This window comes from Pan paniscus, chromosome 5, assembly GCF_029289425.2.
Source record: "Pan paniscus chromosome 5, NHGRI_mPanPan1-v2.0_pri, whole genome shotgun sequence".
Classification (NCBI taxonomy): domain Eukaryota; kingdom Metazoa; phylum Chordata; class Mammalia; order Primates; family Hominidae; genus Pan; species Pan paniscus.
In genome coordinates, this window is record NC_073254.2 from 62,292,297 (window position 1) to 62,311,143 (window position 18,847).

Below are 18,847 nucleotides of genomic sequence, written 5' to 3' on the forward strand. Positions count from 1 at the left end.
CCAGATAAGAGATGGCTTTTTAGTAAGTCAGAGACTTGGTTCTGGTAATATGCCTCTCTCCAAATTGCAGAATTTTTGGAGTTATACAAAGATCTCTTGGTTGCATATTGTATTAGTCTGCTGTCACACTGCTAATGAAGATGTACCCAAGATGGGATAATTTATAAAGGAAAGAGATTTAATTGACTCACAATTCCACATGGCTGAGGAGGCCTAGCAATCATGGCAGAAGGCAAATGAAGAGCAAAGTCATGTCTTATATGGTGGCAGGCAAGAGAGCATGTGCAGGGGAACTCCCTTTTATAGAACCATCAGATCTTGTGAGACTAATTCACTATCATGAGAACAGCATGGGAAAGTCCTGCCCCCATGATTCGATTACCTGTCACTGGGTCCCTGCCATGACACATGAGCATTATGGGAGCTACAATTCAAGATGAGATCTGGGTGGGGGGACAGCCAAACCATATCACATACTGTGAGCTAGATTCCTGATGGCTCCAGTTGGCTGTTATGCTCAAACTGTACATGCCAAGTAGAGGAAGCTTTGAGGGATATTTTCATCACTCTAAATCTATACTGATAGCTTAATAATAGAACAGTTCTTGGACAAAAATGCAGACTCAGGAAGCATGAACTTCTTCTGTCTTATAACTGGCTATAAAGTAGGAAAATATTTTCATAAAATGAAGCATTATGAGTTAGGTTCTTCATTTCTAGTTCTCCCTTTAGCTCTTACCTGCATCTTTCAAAAAAGAAATTTAAATAAATCAATCCTAGTTAAAGTTGAATTATATTTAATCCAAATCCTACTTTGTACCAGGTACTATTTTAGAAACTGGGCAAATGTACCAATGATGAAAAATTTGCTTTTCAATAGTTTATGGAAGTGTGCCCAGGAAATGAGGTGCAGACATTCATCACACTGGTATGTGACGTCGAAGTTTACTTTGCATACAGTTGCTGCAATGTCTCAAAATGTGCTTTCTTCTTGCCATCCCCCTCACCTCTCTGTTTTCCATCCCTTGTTATGTCATTGGCCTTGACACTTTGTTGGCCTTGCTCAATAAATCTGGGTCCTGATTGCCATGAGGCTCTTCTTCAGTTTCTCCCAGTTTGTTACCCATCATCTTCTCTCCTGTCAGTTGAACTGTTCAACTTGACCCCCTCACATTCTAGCATCTTGTCCTCTTGTGTATTCTTGAGGAGTGAGAAGCTTGTCTAGTCAATGCTTCTGGAACTCATTATACATATGAGGTATAGCTCAGCATATACCATTTAATTTGATTTGTTATTATTCTGCTTGACTTGGACTGGGTAGATCAAATAGGCTCGCCCTAAACCAGGTTAAATGAAATGTTAAACAAAGTGTAGGAATACATATGTGTAATTTTGTTATGTATATTCTTTTAATTTATATACTAAATGATATTATAGCACATAATATGTAATATTATATTAAGAACATGTCTATATTTTGTTTATATAAACCTGTATTAAAATAACCTAAATACAAACATCTCTAATTATTAATATTTGTGCAGAAAATTTAAGCCAAAATTCAACCCATATTGAAAAATGAACCTAGTCAATGTTTAGACCAGTCAGTGCTTCTAGAACTTATTATACATATGAGTCAATGCTTTGAAGGTCATTATACATATGAGGTATAGCTCAGCACATATACCATTTAATTTGATTTGTTGTATTATTCTGCTTGACTTGGACTGGGTAGATCCAATAGTTAGGCTCACTCTAGACCAGATTAACCAAAGAAATGTTAAATGAAGTGTAGGAATACATATATATATAATTTTGTTATATATATGTATATTCTTTTAATTTATATACTTAATGACACCACATAATATGTAATATTATATTAATATGTCTATATTTCATTTATTTATATAAACCTATATTAAAATAACATAAACACAAGTGTTTCTAATTATTAATATTTGTTCAGAAAATGTAAGACAAAATTTAACTGATACTGAGAAACAAACATAACTACTGTGACATCTTCAGTACTAAATTGAAACTATTTTTAACTACTACTCAATTTTGACCTTGATTTTTCTACTGAGTAAAAATAAGTAGAAACCGCCTTATACTGGGCCCTTCCGCAGCCTTAGAAACCTTTTTGCTCATTTAGCTACTGCTCAGGATTGTCAAATTGCTTGCTCTCTTGGTGCTTCTGATTTTCAGAACAGCCTGGTCTAAAAGCTGATTACTTAAAGTTTACCTTCCGGGATTCTGAGATCAAAATCACTTAGTTTTCTGTGTACTTTAATTATTTCTAGCTGGGTTATGACTAGGGCCAGTATTCTACCGGTCTGATCTCGTGAAGCTAAAAGTTGGCATTCTGTCTGCAAACCTTTCTCTACTTTGTAGCTTTTTTCTGATTAATTTTAAAAAATGATGGTTTTGCTAGACTTTTGTAGCAGCCTGAAATTTCACAGGCGATAAACAGAGGTGTGATGTATATATATGTGTGTGTATATATATATATATATATATATACACACACACGATATACATGATATACATATACATATGATTATATTTCTATGACTCAGCATAATCTCATTTCTATGCTTGCATTTGACCTTGTAAAACTGATTTCTTATTGGACAGTCAAGATAAATTCAGTGAAATCAGTAATTTCTCTCTTCTTCCCAGGATTACCTAAAAGTTTCAGGAAGGTTTTCACAATGCCAGTGCTAATGGGTTGGGGACTCTTGGTCTGGGTGTTGTCATTCACTGACCCTGGCATTGCTGAGATATTTAGGGTTCCTTGTGGTCTTAGTTATATTTTTCATGGGTCACTTTGCATCTTTGTTGTTCCAACTATAAGGCATCTTTAGGCTCATCAGCACTGTAAGCTACTTCCCCACCCTTCCGCTGCAACCCTTCTGGTGCATCTTGGGTCTTGGCTGGGGCCCTGGGAAGTGAGGCACATATTTTCTGCTTTCACATCCCTGAGAGTTCTGTTGTTCTTCCACCCTGACCCCGGGCCTTTGGTGTTCAGCTCAGTGGGGTAGGTTCAGGACACCTTCTCAGGGTAGGTTACCAACTCCTCTGATGTCCCCACTTGCCTTCAGGGTGTAGGTCCTGTACCTATTTGGGAGTGGGAAAACTGGCTCTTATTTCCATGTACATCCTCTAAATTTCTCACACAGTAATCTTAATGCCCTGAGTCCTTTAAGCCTCTGATTGTGGATATTCAAAGTCACTTTTTTTCCCCACACTCAAAACCCTTTTTCTCAATTATTTTCTCTCCTGGGAGTTTCAAATTTCTGTTTTAAAACTTAGAAGCTGGGAAATGAAGGTTTTACTTCTTTAGGTACTTTTGCTTCTAAAAATCTTCACACAATGCAGTGAATACTCTTGCTGCTGATTAAATAAGGGGAATGGTAGAGTCACTGCCTGAGGGGTCCTTCCTGCCTGCTGCACAAAGAAAGACCATGGCATTGCAATAAAGAGTTTAATAGCCATGAGGCCAGCCATGCCAGATGGGAAATGGAGTTAGTACCCAAATCAATTTCATCCAAAGTTTGTAAGTGAGGGGTATCTCAAAGGCTGTTTGGGTGAAGGGGTGGGGATTGCTATGCAATGCGTGCTTGCTACTGACTGGTTGGGTTGGGAATGAAATCATAGGGGGTGGAAGCTCTCCTCTTGAGCTGAGTCTGCCCAGGTGGGGCCACAGGAGCCTTGGGGTCCAGGTGGAGCTATGAGTGTCAGACATGCAAAAAACTTGAAAAGATATCTCAAAAGGCCAATCTTAGGTTCTACAATACTGATGTTATTTGCAGGAGTAATTGGGGAAGTTGCATATCTTGTAACCTCCAGAATAATGGCTGACAATCATTTAGGTCTGCACCTTAGCAGAACTCAGTGTCCTCTCATTCCCCCAGTTTGACAGCTTCCCATTAGCTTTTCAAAAGTGCTTGAATTTGGGGAAAGGCCTATTATCATTTAAACTTGAGCCTAAATGTCTCTCAAAGTCAGCCTGGCACCCAATCCCAGGAATAATTAAAGGAAGGTCAAGATGGGGGTGTTAGAACAGCTCAGTTCACTGTTGTAATTTTTCTTACTGATACAATTTTTGCAAAGGCAGTTTCAGTACAATGACAGGAAGACAATCCCAGAAGCATGAATTAGTTTTTCTAAATATTATTATGCCATACATGTTGGTGCTTCATAGTAATTCATTTAACACACATCAGTCATTTACAATGTTCCAGGTCTACAGTTATGATACAGATCCCCTGGGCACCTGAATTTCTCTTAGTGTCCCTTATTTATACCAGAAAGCCCTCCTGATTCTCCCTGGTTAAAGTCCACCTGCTATGTATGAGCCATCAGAGCACTTGGCACGTTATCTTTAGTGACACTGGTCATATTTTACTGAATCACATGTTTATAGCTCTCTTTTGTAAGACAGTAAGTGAGGCAAAGGAAAATGCCGTGGGTCCTGTTTGCCACTGGACCCTACCGTGTGGCACCTGCTAGCTGTTTAATCAAGATTGCTTGAATAAATACATATTTGAATGAACTAAGTTAATCTAATTACCTTGATGAATGTTAAGAGGTCCCTTGAACTCTGGCTCTAGTGCCTCTGTTTCTTTTATACCTGACAGGGCATTTTGCTTCACTTTGCTCTTTTACATTGACTGTGAAATCTTTCTAAAACTCTTAAACATAAAGCTCCATTTCCCTTAAATGACTCCTCCCTTTTATAGCTCATCAAATGTTATTTATCATTGAAGGATCAGATTCAGAAGACCCCCTGTGTGGACTCTAATGGCAGTTCATGGGAAAGTTGAACTGTATTGCTTTAAAAAACCCCCAAAACCAATTAATTAATTACATCCCTCTGTTCTTAGCTTAAATGTCACTTCCCAGAGAAGCATTTCCAAAAATTGAATTCAGATCCTCCTCCTATTACAATGTTTCATTGCAGCCTTTACATTATCTTCTTGGAACATGTCACAATTTTTAATTAATTTATGATTTCATACCTATTTTGGGGATTATTTGTTCATTTCCCTTTTTTTCTTTGTTACCACTACTTGATGAGACCTGAGCGGGTAACAACCATGTTTTTTTTTCTCTCTGTGTCCCCAGAACCTAATACAATGATTCATACATGGTAAGTGCTTAATATATATTTGTTGAAGGAAGGAAGGATTACTTCAGAGCAATTTAATCATGAAAAAGTTTTAAACTAGGGGTCAGTCCCAATTTTGCCACTAGCTCCTTGAGAGGTGTTACATAGTCAATGTGTGTTTTTTATTTTGCCTGCCAGAGGCTGAAAGTCTTCTGTGTCTGAGGAATTTCCAACGTTTTGTGCCCTGCTTAGAGTGAGAGGAGAAGCATTGTGCCTCTTAATTTAAAAGATGCTGAAAAGAACAGCCACTCATTTCCCAGAATTCCCCTACAGCTATGGACTTGGGCACCAGCCCTCAATGTGTCCCAGAAACTAATGATATGGCATCTAGGGGCAGGGAATTCTTTCCTGAGGCCATGGCTACAGCAGCAGGAGTTTCTGCATCAGAACCAGCTCTCAGTCACAGTTTTGGGTAGCATTTCTCTCTGTTTGATCTCAATGTAAACTGCAGCTTCCCAGTGTTACTTTGTGTTAACCAGTATCCTTTAAATAAATGTGTTTTCTATCTCACTCACCCATAGTCAACTTCTGTTGCTTGTAACTCAGCATCTTGATGAATTCACCTAAAGCAAACCATTTAATCCTGCTGGGCCTTAGTTTTCTCATCTGTGAAAGTGGAGGAAGAGAATGAAATGATATCTCAGTTACCTTCTAAACTCTGCATGTCTATGAAAATGACTAGATTTGTTCAATTGTTTAAAGGTCTCTGGCAATGGCTATTGTTACTAGAACCACATGGCTTTCCAACCTGAGTATTTGTTCCTCTTCAAGCCGCACATCCCCACTTCAAGGGCTTTGGGCCATCTATAACTAACAGTGAAGTATCTCCTGTTTTGTTGAACCAGATACTTGTAAGTTATTTTCTGTTCTTTAAGCCAGCCACTGCCTAGTCAGGAAATATTGTATTCAGTTTTGGACCAAAACCCCAAAACACAGATGCATAGAGTGACATGACCTAATTTACTGCCTCTCTTTTCAGTTGCAGCTTTTGCTTGTTTATAGAGTAGCGGTATTTTAAGATTCGAGAAAATTGCAATTGGGAAGTGTGAAATTCTTGTTTTTCTTTACTTGTTTTTTTTTTGAAGTATGAATTCATGTTTATTGTTTAGATCACAATGAGGGTTAACAGATGGAAAGTACACCAAAGATGTCAGAAATTTTTTCTTTTCAAGTTTATGGAGGAAGGTTTAGGATAGTTGACCTTAATTATCATTCTGTGGATAAAATAGAAGGAAGGAAGAAATTCCAACTAGACACACTCAAAGCTATCAAATTACTTAATTTCTTAAAAGGTAATGTGAAAGCTAAGTAAGTGTCACCACTCTTATTTGTATGTTTGTGTGAAGGAACCAAAGAAGGTAGGTCACAGTTGTCAAGTTCCCTCCCTTCCTGCTTGCCACTGGTAGAATCACTCAATGACAGATGGCTCTATATGTGGAAGGTAGTAGTCTCATAACTGGAATTACTGTCTTTTAATATTATTTTCTTACTGGCTGGAATCAAATCTAGCTAGACCCAAGCTAGAAAAACAAAATCTTGTCACCCACATGCTCTTGTCAATTGTGCTGTCTCCTGAAAGAGGCAGAACGTGCATTCTTCCTGTTCCCTAATGCATAGAGGTGATCTCTCCTGGGAACATTTTCTCACCCTAGCCACTGGAATATCTTTGTTATCCCCAGTCTAATTGGTTCTGTAATGTGATTCAATCTTGTTATTGATGGGGAACTTATTTCATCTCTTTGGCCCTCTTTTTCAACCTTACTTTCACATCAATTCTGTATCTTCTAATCTATTTTATTATTCAAGGTAGCATGCAGGTTCAAACGTTAGGTGAAGTCTTATTTGCATCTGGGCAAAGGAGCCTGGAGAGAGGAGCTCTTCACCCCCTCTGAAATAGTTGTTCCTAGAAAATCAGCGATTCTGCCCCACTCACACTGCTCAGTCGAGCTGAACCATGACTGGTATCATGGAGTTACTCAGAGTATCTCCATGCCAATGACTTTTCTCACTATTCCACACTGCCTCAGCACATTGAAAGGAGGGAAACTCCTTTTTAGAAACATTACCTGCTGGAATGCTTCAGATGTATTAGACCCAGAGGCATAGCCTTGCAGGATTTACTTTCAACCATATTATTTGATTATTGCTTTAATTGGTTAATTAATTGGAATTGTGCAATTATGGACAACACTGCTTTTGTGACACAATGCCAGCTTGAACTGGCACTGGAAACTGGCTATATCCCTTGGTCCTCTGTAGCATGATGTACTTAAAATGAACTGGGTTGCAGATGTGTGATTCTTTTGTAGAAGCTAAACATGTACCCTGTGAATTTCCACCCACAAAAATTGTCTAATTTAGGATTTGAAGTCTTACTGCTTTTTCAGTGACCCAAAAAGGCAGTGATAAAAGTGAAGTAATTAAAAAAAAATAAACAACTTAGAAAAAGTTGATGGGTACAGGAGCCTGTGTTAGAACTGGCTTAAGGATATCTGGAATAGAGATTTTAGAAAATAAAGATTAAGACACACTTAGAATTGAGGAAAGTCAAAAACAGACTGATGAAAAGATTAAATATATTCCAAGCTGAGTAGAAAGTGCTGACAGAAACGGAGTGTAACATGAAAGTTTTGAAAACTTTCGTGGCCTATATCTTAAAATAGTTTTTACATTTAAATGTTTAATATTTTGTGGAGTATATTTTAAAATGGAAAGGTTATAGGAAGTGAATGTGCCTTATATTAACTTTGTATTCACTTCAGAAACATAAATAACATTGTGTAGTACTTTTTAGATCCAGTCTTTTATCCCTCTTTCTGCTTTAAACTCAATTTCTAAGTCTTTCAATTTAAAGTATTTAGATTTATTCTAATCCCAGAAAAACCACAGTGATTCATTTGCTATGTGTTTGTAAAACTGAAGTATATTTAATTCTTCTATGTCCTTTTAAGAAGGATAACATAATGCAAATGTTTTAAGTCTTTCCTGTTCCCCAATTGCACACTCCTCTAAAAGTAGAAAACACGTAAAATGTAGAAAATATTATGGACTAAGTGCTAATCTATTTTTTGTCAATGACTTTGGCAGCAACACAAAAAACAGCTTTTGGGATACTGTGAACTCATCATATGACTCACCAAAGAAGCAAAGATGGAGCTATGTTAAGTCCCTAGACATCTGCTAAAGCAAGCTTTATTTCTATAGTTAGTGTTTATTTGGGGATTTAGAAAAAGAAGGCCCTCACTGTGAGCCTTGAGGCATCCATTCCATTTACAAGCAAAAGTCACACAGACATAACCAAATAAAAATTTCTCCTGGGTAAGCTTCGTAGAAAGATAGGAAAGCAAGTCCAACGGGAGAGCTGTGTGTGCACATTGGGACTTGACAGTTTAACTGCTAAGCATAGGTGAGAGTTTTGGCCAAGGACCGAAAGCAAGGTTGCAGGTCATGCAGGAGATCTGGGCTCACTTGATTGATTTCCTGGGGATTCAGATTCTCTATTTGTAAAATGGAAAAAAATTGATATTATTAATTGTGTGTGTGTGTGTGTGCTGCAGGTAATGTTCAGAGATGAGTTCTGAAATTCTTGGGTGGAATTTTAGAACCTGAGACTTTAGGTTAGACTTTAGATTTTCCATGTTTCATTCTTATACACACCACAGAGGCGGGTTCCTAGGGCAAACACACCCCATAGACAGGCTGTTCCACAGGTCAAGTAGACCGAAGGCTGTGGACCATTTCCTGCCTACCGCTAAAGTGTACTGAAATGCACGGGCACACATATGTCCTTGTTATGGGAAAAACACATCCAATTAACTGTCTAAAACAAAAAAGGCATTCGCAAATAGTGTTGCTTTAATTATTACTAATAAAACATTGTATGTCTCACTCCTTATCATTGATTCTCTGGAACTTGTCATGACCCTGATGTTGGGAATTGTTATTTTGCTTCTTAAAGTTGGGGACGGGAGTAAAAGGAAGTGATACCTGGCATAGCTCCATCCTTACTCAGAGATTATAGGAAAGTCCAATTTTCCTGGAACTCCTCTATAAAATCCCCAAGGTGGGTCTGATCGAGATCTTTTGAGTCATGCGCTGCTCTCTATTCCTATTATTGTAGCCAGGAATGTGTAGTCCTCTGCTTGGTCAGACTTGGGTCATGTGATGCCCATGATGTCAACTTCATAAAGCAGCCTAGCAGATTGAGAGGTGCTGGTGATGCTAAGGTAGAAGAGATACACTGGGAAGGTGGAAACAAAGGCAAACAAACGAACAATCAAACAACCCCCCCCAAAAAACAAATAGGTGTGTTACTACGCAGAAGACAGATTTGAATACAGTTTTCAAATTTATTTTACAGAAGGAATATCCTAGTAGATAACATTGTGTAAGGATACTTTGAAGTTAGTGTACGCTTTCTCAATTAGGGCCTGAAATAGCACAAGTTTTAAATAAAAACCAAAGTTTTGATTACATTTGTCAGTCTCAATACTCTAATTTCTTATTTCTTCTTTAGACTCTTGCCTAACCAAACGTGCTAAGAGTAGAAATTGTACATGGGCAGGGATGTGTCTGCTTTGTTTATTGCTTTATCCTTCACACAAAACATGTGGAAGATGCTCAGTAATACTTGTTGATTGAATAAATAAACAATGATCTTTCTACCTTCTATTTTTTTCTACGCCATTTTACTCTACAGGCTAATCCTCCTAAGCAGAGCTCTCATCATATTTCCTGCTCAAAAACCTACTAGTGTCTCAAAGAATATAGAATTAAGTGCAAGCTCAATAATGCCATACAAAACCCTGAATCTTTCTTTCCTGCCTCATTTCCCTTTGTTGCTTTCTCCTACCACAGTGAATTGCTCACTGGTTCCTATATAGACCTCTCACATTCCTGTCTATGCCTTTACTTTGTTTCACCACTATTTCTTTATTTCTACTTGCCAAGGTGCACATCCTCTTTGAAACTCTCCTCAATAGGCCAGGCGCGATGGCTCATGCCTGTAATCCCAGCACTTTGGGAAGCCGAGGTGGGTGGATCATCTAAGGTCGGGAGTTCGAGACCAGCCTGGCCAACATGGTGAAACCCTGTCTCTACAAAAATACAAAAATTAGCCAGGCATGGTGGTGTGCACCTGTAATCCCAGCTACTTGGGAGGCTGAGGCAGGAGAATCGCTTGAACCTGGCAGGCAGAGGTTGCAGTGAACCAAGATTGCGCCACTGCATTCCAGCCTGGGCAACAAGAGCGAAACTTCATCTCATAAAAGAAACGCCCCAATTTGCCCCATAGGATGTATATGTGTCCTCCTCTGAGCTCCCACTTAAATAATATTCAGCCTTGTACTGTAGTTATTTGTATTCTAGAGGGATACAACTCAGGCTCTAGGTTTTACTGGTATTCCCCACAGCACTAGGCATAGGGTCTTACACAAAGCACTTGCTAAAAAGAGTTTGTTGAATTGAAGTGAGATGATGCATAGGGGTCAGGCAGGTAGTTACACAGCACTAATTAGGACTACATTATTAAAGGGACTGAATTGCAGATGGCAAGAGACTTCTGAGGGTATTTAAAACCCTATCGCTAATTATTCTTTGGTCTGAAAATAAAGAGGCCCCGAAGGTGATTATAATTTTGTGAGAGTGAAAAGTGTTTTCTGAAAAAGCCTTGTTCCATACAACTATGCCACTTTGGCTGAATCTCAATGACTTATTTTACATTATGTACCTAGTGAATTTCCACTACCTGAATCTCACACCTGACAAAAATTTGAGTTAAAAGAAATAACATTTAATAGAAATTTCTGAAAATGCAAATTAGAATTTCAAACTAGGGCAGAATTTCTCTTTCCTGAGGCGAATATGGATGATTTAAAATTTCATCAAGGTGAATATATTTTCCATCGAGTTTTTAAGTGAATGTGGGTTGAGAAGTCCAGAAATATTATGATTTCCTGCTCCATGGAGGCATAATCTGACAGCTATTTGAGGGTTATATTTTGGGTCTTTGGGTACATTCACATTCTAGAGTGGAGAATAGATAAGATGTGGTAAATGGGATAAAAAATTGTAATCACTTCTTTTGGCTGAACTTCTCAGAAGTCCATATGAAATGATTCCTATGTACAAAGTAAATGAAAACAATGACAGACTTTCTTGGCTGTGAGAGGTGACCTGATCCTTCTCCATACCCATTGTTTCAGACTCATGTCCTTTATCAGTCATCTTGATTCTTTTCTCTGTTGCTTTCCCTCATCAGGTAGCGATGTTGATTTGTGCTGGATTCCTGATTGCCTGGATTCCTTATGCAGTGGTGTCTGTGTGGTCAGCTTTTGGAAGGCCAGACTCCATTCCCATACAGCTCTCTGTGGTGCCAACCCTACTTGCAAAATCTGCAGCGATGTACAATCCCATCATTTACCAAGTTATTGACTACAAATTTGCCTGTTGCCAAACTGGTGGTTTGAAAGAAACCAAGAAGAAGTCTCTGGAAGGCTTCAGGTAAAACTTCAGAAGCTGGAAATGAATTACACTCTCTCTGTTTCAAAATCCGGCAGGGTTCAAGGTACTCAGATGTACTGTCTTCTTAGGGTTAAAGCTCATCGCCTAGGAGTAGTGTGGGAAGGACTTTATTTTCTGTTTATCAAAATTCCTGAAATCAAGTAATCAGCTATGTAGAGGTTGTATGACATGGATAGATAGTGAGAAGTGATTCTTTTTTGATCCTGGAGCAACTAAGATACAGAGATGTGTCCATTTGAGCAACAACCACTATTTATCCATGGCTCGTACATTGCATATCTGGGACCAAATCCATTTTATTCCAAGAGTACTGTTTCACATGGCTTTGATCTCACAATAGAATGATTCTCTTGTTTGGCACATCACTACCACTAGCTAAGGGCATAAAAGTTGGGCGGGCAGAGGAAGGAAGGGGAGAACGGAGATGACATTTCTGCTCTGTGCCAGATTTCTTTTATTTTATTTCACAAGAGCCTTGGGTTATTCTTTTTCTTTGTCAGAAGAAGAAATTGAGGTTCAAGTAAGGTTAAAGTTAAGTAAGCTGCCCATGTTTAAACAACCAGAAAGTAGCAGAGGAGAAATTCAAATTCAAGTCTACTGGGTTTCAAAATGTATCCTCCTTGGTTGATACTGTTTGTGCTACACAATGAAAAGAGTTTGGGAATCCAGTACCATTTTTCCTAAAGACCCAAAAGGCTCAGAGTGAGTAAAGACTTGGGGGTTATTGGTGGCCTTCTGTGTCCACTCAGGGTCAGTATTAGCAGTAAAAAGTGGAAGAGGCACCTGAATTCATGGTCTGAGGTGAGGGGTGTTGAGATGGCCCCTGGTCTCAGTGCTTTTTGTTCTTATTTACTTGATTTTCTAGATATTTGTTAATACTTCTTCCCTTGAATAAGTAAGGAACAGTAGACAAAAAAGTAGAACTAGCTATGAGAAGATGTGGGTTTTGTCTTGTTCTTTCATTGTGCCTGAGCAAGTGACACATATTTTGGACTTTAGGTTCCTCACCACGGGTCAAATGAAAAGATGACAAAAAGGCACAAATAAAAGGTGGTATTATCATTATTGCTGTGGTACAGGGGAAGACACACACAATTTGAAGATAGAAGACCAGTATTTAATGTTCAGTTGTTTACAATATGTTTACAATAGCTCTGTATCTTTGAACAAATTAACTACATAGAGTCTAGAATTGGAATAAACAGTAACAATAACCATCTCCTGAAGTTGTAAGAATTAAGCAAAATTGATGTGTGAAAAGATCTAAGGGACAATTGTTAGTAGCGCTTTCATATTTTTTGGTGGTTACTGCCTTTGCCGTTGAATTGAACAGTTAAATCCAAATGCTAAAACGCATCTCTTTCTGAAGTAATAACACTATGTCCTCACTGGCTGTTGATATTTTGTTATAAATGCAGATAGAGAGAATAATTTTAATAGAGCAGTTGTGGGAGAAAGTAACGGCGCACTTCTTCATCTGAAGGAGATGGGAGTTTGACAGGAATGACTGTAAGCAAATTTCACGTACCTCGTAATTTTGCCTCAGACTGCCTCTGTGTTCTGTACATTCACTCACAACTGTGAGCAGCCCATAAATATTCAATACTCAACAATGGGAAGAGGGAAATTTATGTGGGAGAAAGTGACTTAGGGCCACAGACCCTTGGGAAAATCAGTCAGGCAAGAGACAGCTCGGTTCACTGGTTCCTATTAGCCGTTTATACGAAATATAGCAATTGCTCTGCTGGAGGAGGACAGGGCTATTTCTTTTCTCTAGAGGGTCAGCTTTCAGGGGAAAAAGCAGGCGGTAGAGCTGAAGCAGTGAGGAGCCCTTAGGTGCTAGAGGTTGAAGCCTCTTTGTGGAAGGAATGCCGAAGAGATATTGAGTCGTAGATTTTAGAAGGGGCTGCTTCAGAGAAGAGCAGACGGGTGGATGGTAGCCACCAGAGGTTTCTTTTTATCTTTACAAAGATGCCAAAAAGAAACCTCATTTCTCTTTGTTGTTATTAAGAAGCTATGCAAGTGAGTAATGTGCAGGTCTGCAGAGCAAGGTTAAGTGATGTGAAGCTAGTTTAGAATTATTGCACAAACCAGAACAAGTGAATTAAACTGGATTAATCAATATCCTTATTCTTTTCTTTTCTGAGCCCTGAAATGTTTTTGCTTATAAGGGGACACCCTCTTGGGAAATATTTTGAAATCAAATAATAAAGCTAATGTATTGAATATGGGATTGTGGAAATAAATTTTGGGTAATTTTAACAGTCTATTACAAGTTAAACTCGTTTTTTCCTCCTGAATTGAATCCCCTGAGATTTTGGTAGAAGTTGGTGAACCAAAGGAAACAAATGTGGCCAAGAGCTCTTTCTGGAATGTTATTCTTTCCTACACCTGGGTATCCAGATGTAGTCTCCCATATTTTGTAAACAGCACTGCTCCACCCTGGCTGTGTAATGGAGACACCTGGGTAATTTTGAAAAATGACTGCTGCCTGAGCCCCATCTGTAGAGATTTGGCTTTGTCTGGATTGGTCCTGAGCTTCTGTTGTTTAATTGTTTACCTCTCCCAGATGACTCTCTTGTACATTGTTGAAAGCGAACGAACCAGAGGCTGAGAAAGGAAGACAATGGCAGTACAGCTCATGGAGTCATAGGCCTTTGCCTATACAGAGACCAGTGAGGCCACCTATGGGCAGTGACAGGGAAAAGAGGCTGCAGATGCTAGGCCTATCTCAAATGGAGAAGAAATGTTCAAAAGGCACTGGGGGTTCAAACATTTGATTGGGGGTATGCAGTGAAGGATGGAGTCATTTGCATTCCTGGTACTGAGTGAAGATAACAAGGGAGAACAAAGCTGCAAACTCTGGCATTGCTATCATAATCAAACCTCCCCTGACCACCTTGGCTTGCAATGCTGTCTTCATAAAGAACATTCCTTCAGTAGGTGAATCACAAGGCCTACATATATAGTGCAGGTAGGTGTGCAATTAATTTTGTTCTAGAAAACAGGAAACTCATGATGGCATACGAAATGTGCTGTAAATGAGTGGCTTGTTTTTGGAAAACTCTGCCCAAATAATTCCTTGACTTTGAATATTTCAAATTGAATTATTATTTTCTGTCTGTTGCTAATTCAAGATTTGTGCACATTATCCTCATAGTAGTCAAGTTTGACATATACATATGTATGTATATATACATATGTATTTATGTGTGTGTATATGTAGGTATTAAATTGCATTTTTCTTCTCCTATATCTAGGCTGCACACCGTAACCACAGTCAGGAAGTCTTCTGCTGTGCTGGAAATTCATGAAGAGGTATGAAGATGGATACAGCATCACTATGGACACACGTATTCACTTATTTGCCTCTTCACTGCTGTAAACATTTGATTGTGGCCACACTTTTGTCTTTATATTATATTTTTATATTTTGTACAGTTTTCCTCAAGCCAGGGGTTGCTGGGAAATTCCAATGGCTAAATGGAAACTAGATTACAGGATACTAATTTAAGGAATATTATCAGGATGAGCGTCCCTGGAACTTTCTTTTCTTGTACTTTAGAACCTATTGTCATGCCAAACAGAATTGAGTGTGAGATAGTGAGAAAAATGTTGAGAAGTTTTATATTAGGGGGTTATTTAATTTTATTACATCATTGTCATTATTGTTTCTTAATGTCGGGTTAGGGAGGCAGTTTCTGGGGCTCATTCAGGTGGACAATCACGTATGTTGGGCCATGGCTCTTTGGTAGGTACTTTGGTTCTCACAGCCATTTTTCATGCTGGGGGAGGTTCATACTCTGATGGCAGTGATTCCACAAAGGAGTCCTCTGGGGAAATCAGTTTTGCCTTAAATCACTCAATGGAAAACTCTCCTGTATCTCCAAATTTGAAGACAACAGTAATTTCCGCTGATGATAATTTTACCCGCGTGGATTTTCTCATTAAGTTCTACTTACTAAAACAGTGGATGTAACAGGGCATTATGAGTTGTAATTGCTTAAGAAGTGAATTTAGTGAAGATAGCTATTCGTAAGTGTTGTTTCTTCTCTTTGTTAGCTTGTTATTTCTTTTGTTCATCCTTTTTTTAAACAAACACCTTTTGAGGCAGACAGGTAAAGAGATGTAGATATGAATGAGATGGAGTGATTTCAAAGACAGATTCCTGCCCTTTAAAAGCTTCTGAAAGGAGAAGGCACGTAGATACTATGTCCAAATAGGTTTTCAACTCATTGTCTATTATCTTTTCTCCTAATCTGATAAGCAGGGCCATCTACATTGCAGTTCTTTTAATTCAATGACTAGACAGGTGTTCTCTATGCTTCTCTATTCCATCTACCTCCCCTTCTGCTATGAACTTAAGCCTTGCCCATCAATTGTGATTCTGTCTTTCTGGTAACTGCCAGCAAGAACAGCGAATAGGGGAAGAGGGTGGCCCCTCTCACACCATTGATAATCTCTCCACTCCTTCCACTTGAAGGTTTGTAGAGAATCATACCCTCCTCCAAGGCTCAACCTCAGTACATGGAACCTTCAGTTCCTTTGTCTTTGTTCTTTGTCAGTCAGGGGTGTGGGATGAGGAATGACTTGATGTGTGTCATTGGTTTAAGATAAATGCCAAACAGATGTTGGAAAACATGCTCTATGATTAAAACAACAACAACACAACAAAAAGCAACAACTCTGCTTGGGGCTTATGCCTGCATATCAAAGTCTGGAGAAAAGAAGAGGCAGAATTGTCATTAGAATAGAGAGGCAAGGAACTTTTTACCAGACTTGTACATTATAGAGGTGTGAGAGCATGTGGCACGTCAGATAGAGGTGGACACAGCTGTAAAGCACAGTCAGGTTTGCACCCCTCCTCTGCGCCCTTTGGCAAGTTTGAAACATGAGGATAATAACAATAGTATCACAGGGTCATTGTGAGACTTATGAAATAATATCCACATAAGTCACTTAGCAATATGCCGGTGATAGAGAAGCACCCCTGGGTACCAACAACTGCTCTTATTATTATTAAGGCGAGTGGTGGTGGTCAGAAGTGGAGCTGAGAGTGGTAGTCTGGCAGGAGCCAAATCAGACTCCAAAGGCTTTGTTGTTTATGCTGTTATATGGATTTTACCATGACGGTGATAGGGAGACCATTCATGATTTTAGGCTGGGGAAGAAAGACCAGTCTGGTGGCAGTGTGGAAGGTGGATTGTCTGCATGAGAGTGGGGAATCAAGATTAGAGGTTGGCAGACCAGTTAAGAGGCTTTATAACAAAATTACAACTTATGAGGACCTGAATTAAAAAATGGCATTAAAAATGAAGATGAAAATTTAGGTTTAAAATATTTTAAAAAGTGACAAAAAAGTGGTAATTGATTACATGGATGAAGAAGAGTTGAGGATAACTTGGGGCCATCTGCTTAGGAAATAATGTAGATAACGGTGTCTACCGAGGGGAAAAATACAGGAAAGTGAATGGGATGGGGGAGAGAGTGAATTATATTTAGAATAAGTTGAACGCGGAGCATTTGCAACATAGGTAAAGATATTCAAAACAGGTAGTTAAAAATAATCTAAAGTCATACTGAATGATATATAGATTATATCATTATATCATTATAATGATATAATTATAGATTATTGAGTTGCAGAGTGAAGCAGGTAGGACAAAAATGCTAAAAGAGAAATTGCTGGTTTTAAATGACCTGAAGAAAGTGAAGTGAAGGAGGTTTTTTTTTTCCTTCTTCTTCTTTTGTGTGGGGGGATGATTGTGGAAGTGGATGACGGATGGCGGTGGAGGTAAGAAAAGGAGAAAAGAACACTGAGGTTGGTGTAGATTTGTCTAGAAGGTGGAATTTAACATTAACATTGTACAAACGTCCCTGAAGACAGATAGTTTAACTGTTTAAAAATAGACTCATTTAACTGTTTAACTAGAATATGGTCTTTAACATGGCTTTATAAATGCATGTATAAGAAAAATTAGCATAGTGAAAAGGAAAAAAAGAGTTTAAATTGTTGGAGCTTTGGAGGAGATCCTAGAGTTAATATCTGTTATCAATTTGAAAAATATGATTTAAGTCCTCCATGCTTTGGTTCTACATTGTTTTGGGTAATAATCTGAGAGCTGGGAGGCACCAGAATTGATAGAGATGTGGTCCTCGGGGTAGAATGGAGGAAGAAAAAACAAGGAGTCATTGAAGTTTGGCTCATGTACACCAGACTGTCAGTGGATAACTTCCTGAGTGGGTTTTGCTTCCCCAGTGGCTTCCAATGATTTGAGAAAACTCTATACAGACCTCAAACACATCTACAAATTCAATTTTAGCTTAGAAAAGATATATTGCATTTTATGTCTGGGAGGGTTATGAGAAAGACTGCAAAATCTTTGAGCTTGTAGCTATGCCTGTTCTCCTTTGGGTTCTCATAACTGGCCCAGTGCCTGATGCATAAAGGACACTTGGAAAGTTAATGGTTGAAATCAAACAAGTAATGACTTGGGGGAGATATGGAAACATGAGCTAGAGTATTAAACCAAGAATGTAAAATCCTAGATCCCTGGACTTTCATTTAAACATGGCCTATCTTGTTAACAAATAAATGAGTAAATAAATTTGTAAAATGGAAATTGAGAGTAGAAATGCCCTACTAACTTGAAAAGTTGGATTTCAAGAATTATCATAACATCTAGATATACTTTAAGTTTTTTTAAGTAGAATGAAGCAATAAGAATATATTTCACAGTAAAATCCAAGTTTTTGACTTTTAGAAATGTAATTTCAGGTTTGCACCCCTGAAAGAATCAAGCATTATGCTTATTTAGAACTGAAATGGTAACTACAAAAATCTATCTCATTTAATTTCCCACCACTGCCTTTAATGACCTTTAGCAACCTGAGCCACAAATGTACGAATAATAATGCTTCTCCATTAAGTTAGTGCAAATGAGGGAGAAAAGACAAAGGAAAGGAGAGGGAAATAGGAAGAGTCAGAGCTAGCTGATGAGTAGGCTGTTGCAGGGATCAATGATGCTGGCATAATGAAATGTCTTAAAGACTGCCAAAACATCAGAGAACGTTATATATAGAATGAAGATATATGTCATTAAAGTAAAAAGGTTAGCAGAGATAGCATCAGTCTTCGATTCAATAACG

The 18,847-nt window shown here is 38.5% G+C and overlaps 1 protein-coding gene across 2 annotated transcripts in view; it reads left to right on the forward strand.

Annotated features, from left to right (window-relative positions):
* OPN5 (opsin 5) overlaps positions 1-18,847 on the forward strand; it is a 42,793-nt gene that overhangs the window by 14,637 nt on the left and 9,309 nt on the right. Inside the window, exons 5-6 of one of the 2 annotated variants that reach the window (XM_057302512.2) lie at positions 11,436-11,677; positions 14,959-17,530. In XM_057302512.2, the coding sequence (XP_057158495.2) occupies positions 11,436-11,677; positions 14,959-15,022 (306 nt within the window). In that variant the 3' untranslated portion in view covers positions 15,023-17,530. Of the gene's footprint in view, positions 1-11,435; positions 11,678-14,958; positions 17,531-18,847 lie in introns of those variants that run through there. The other variant, XM_057302513.2, reaches the window with a different exon arrangement.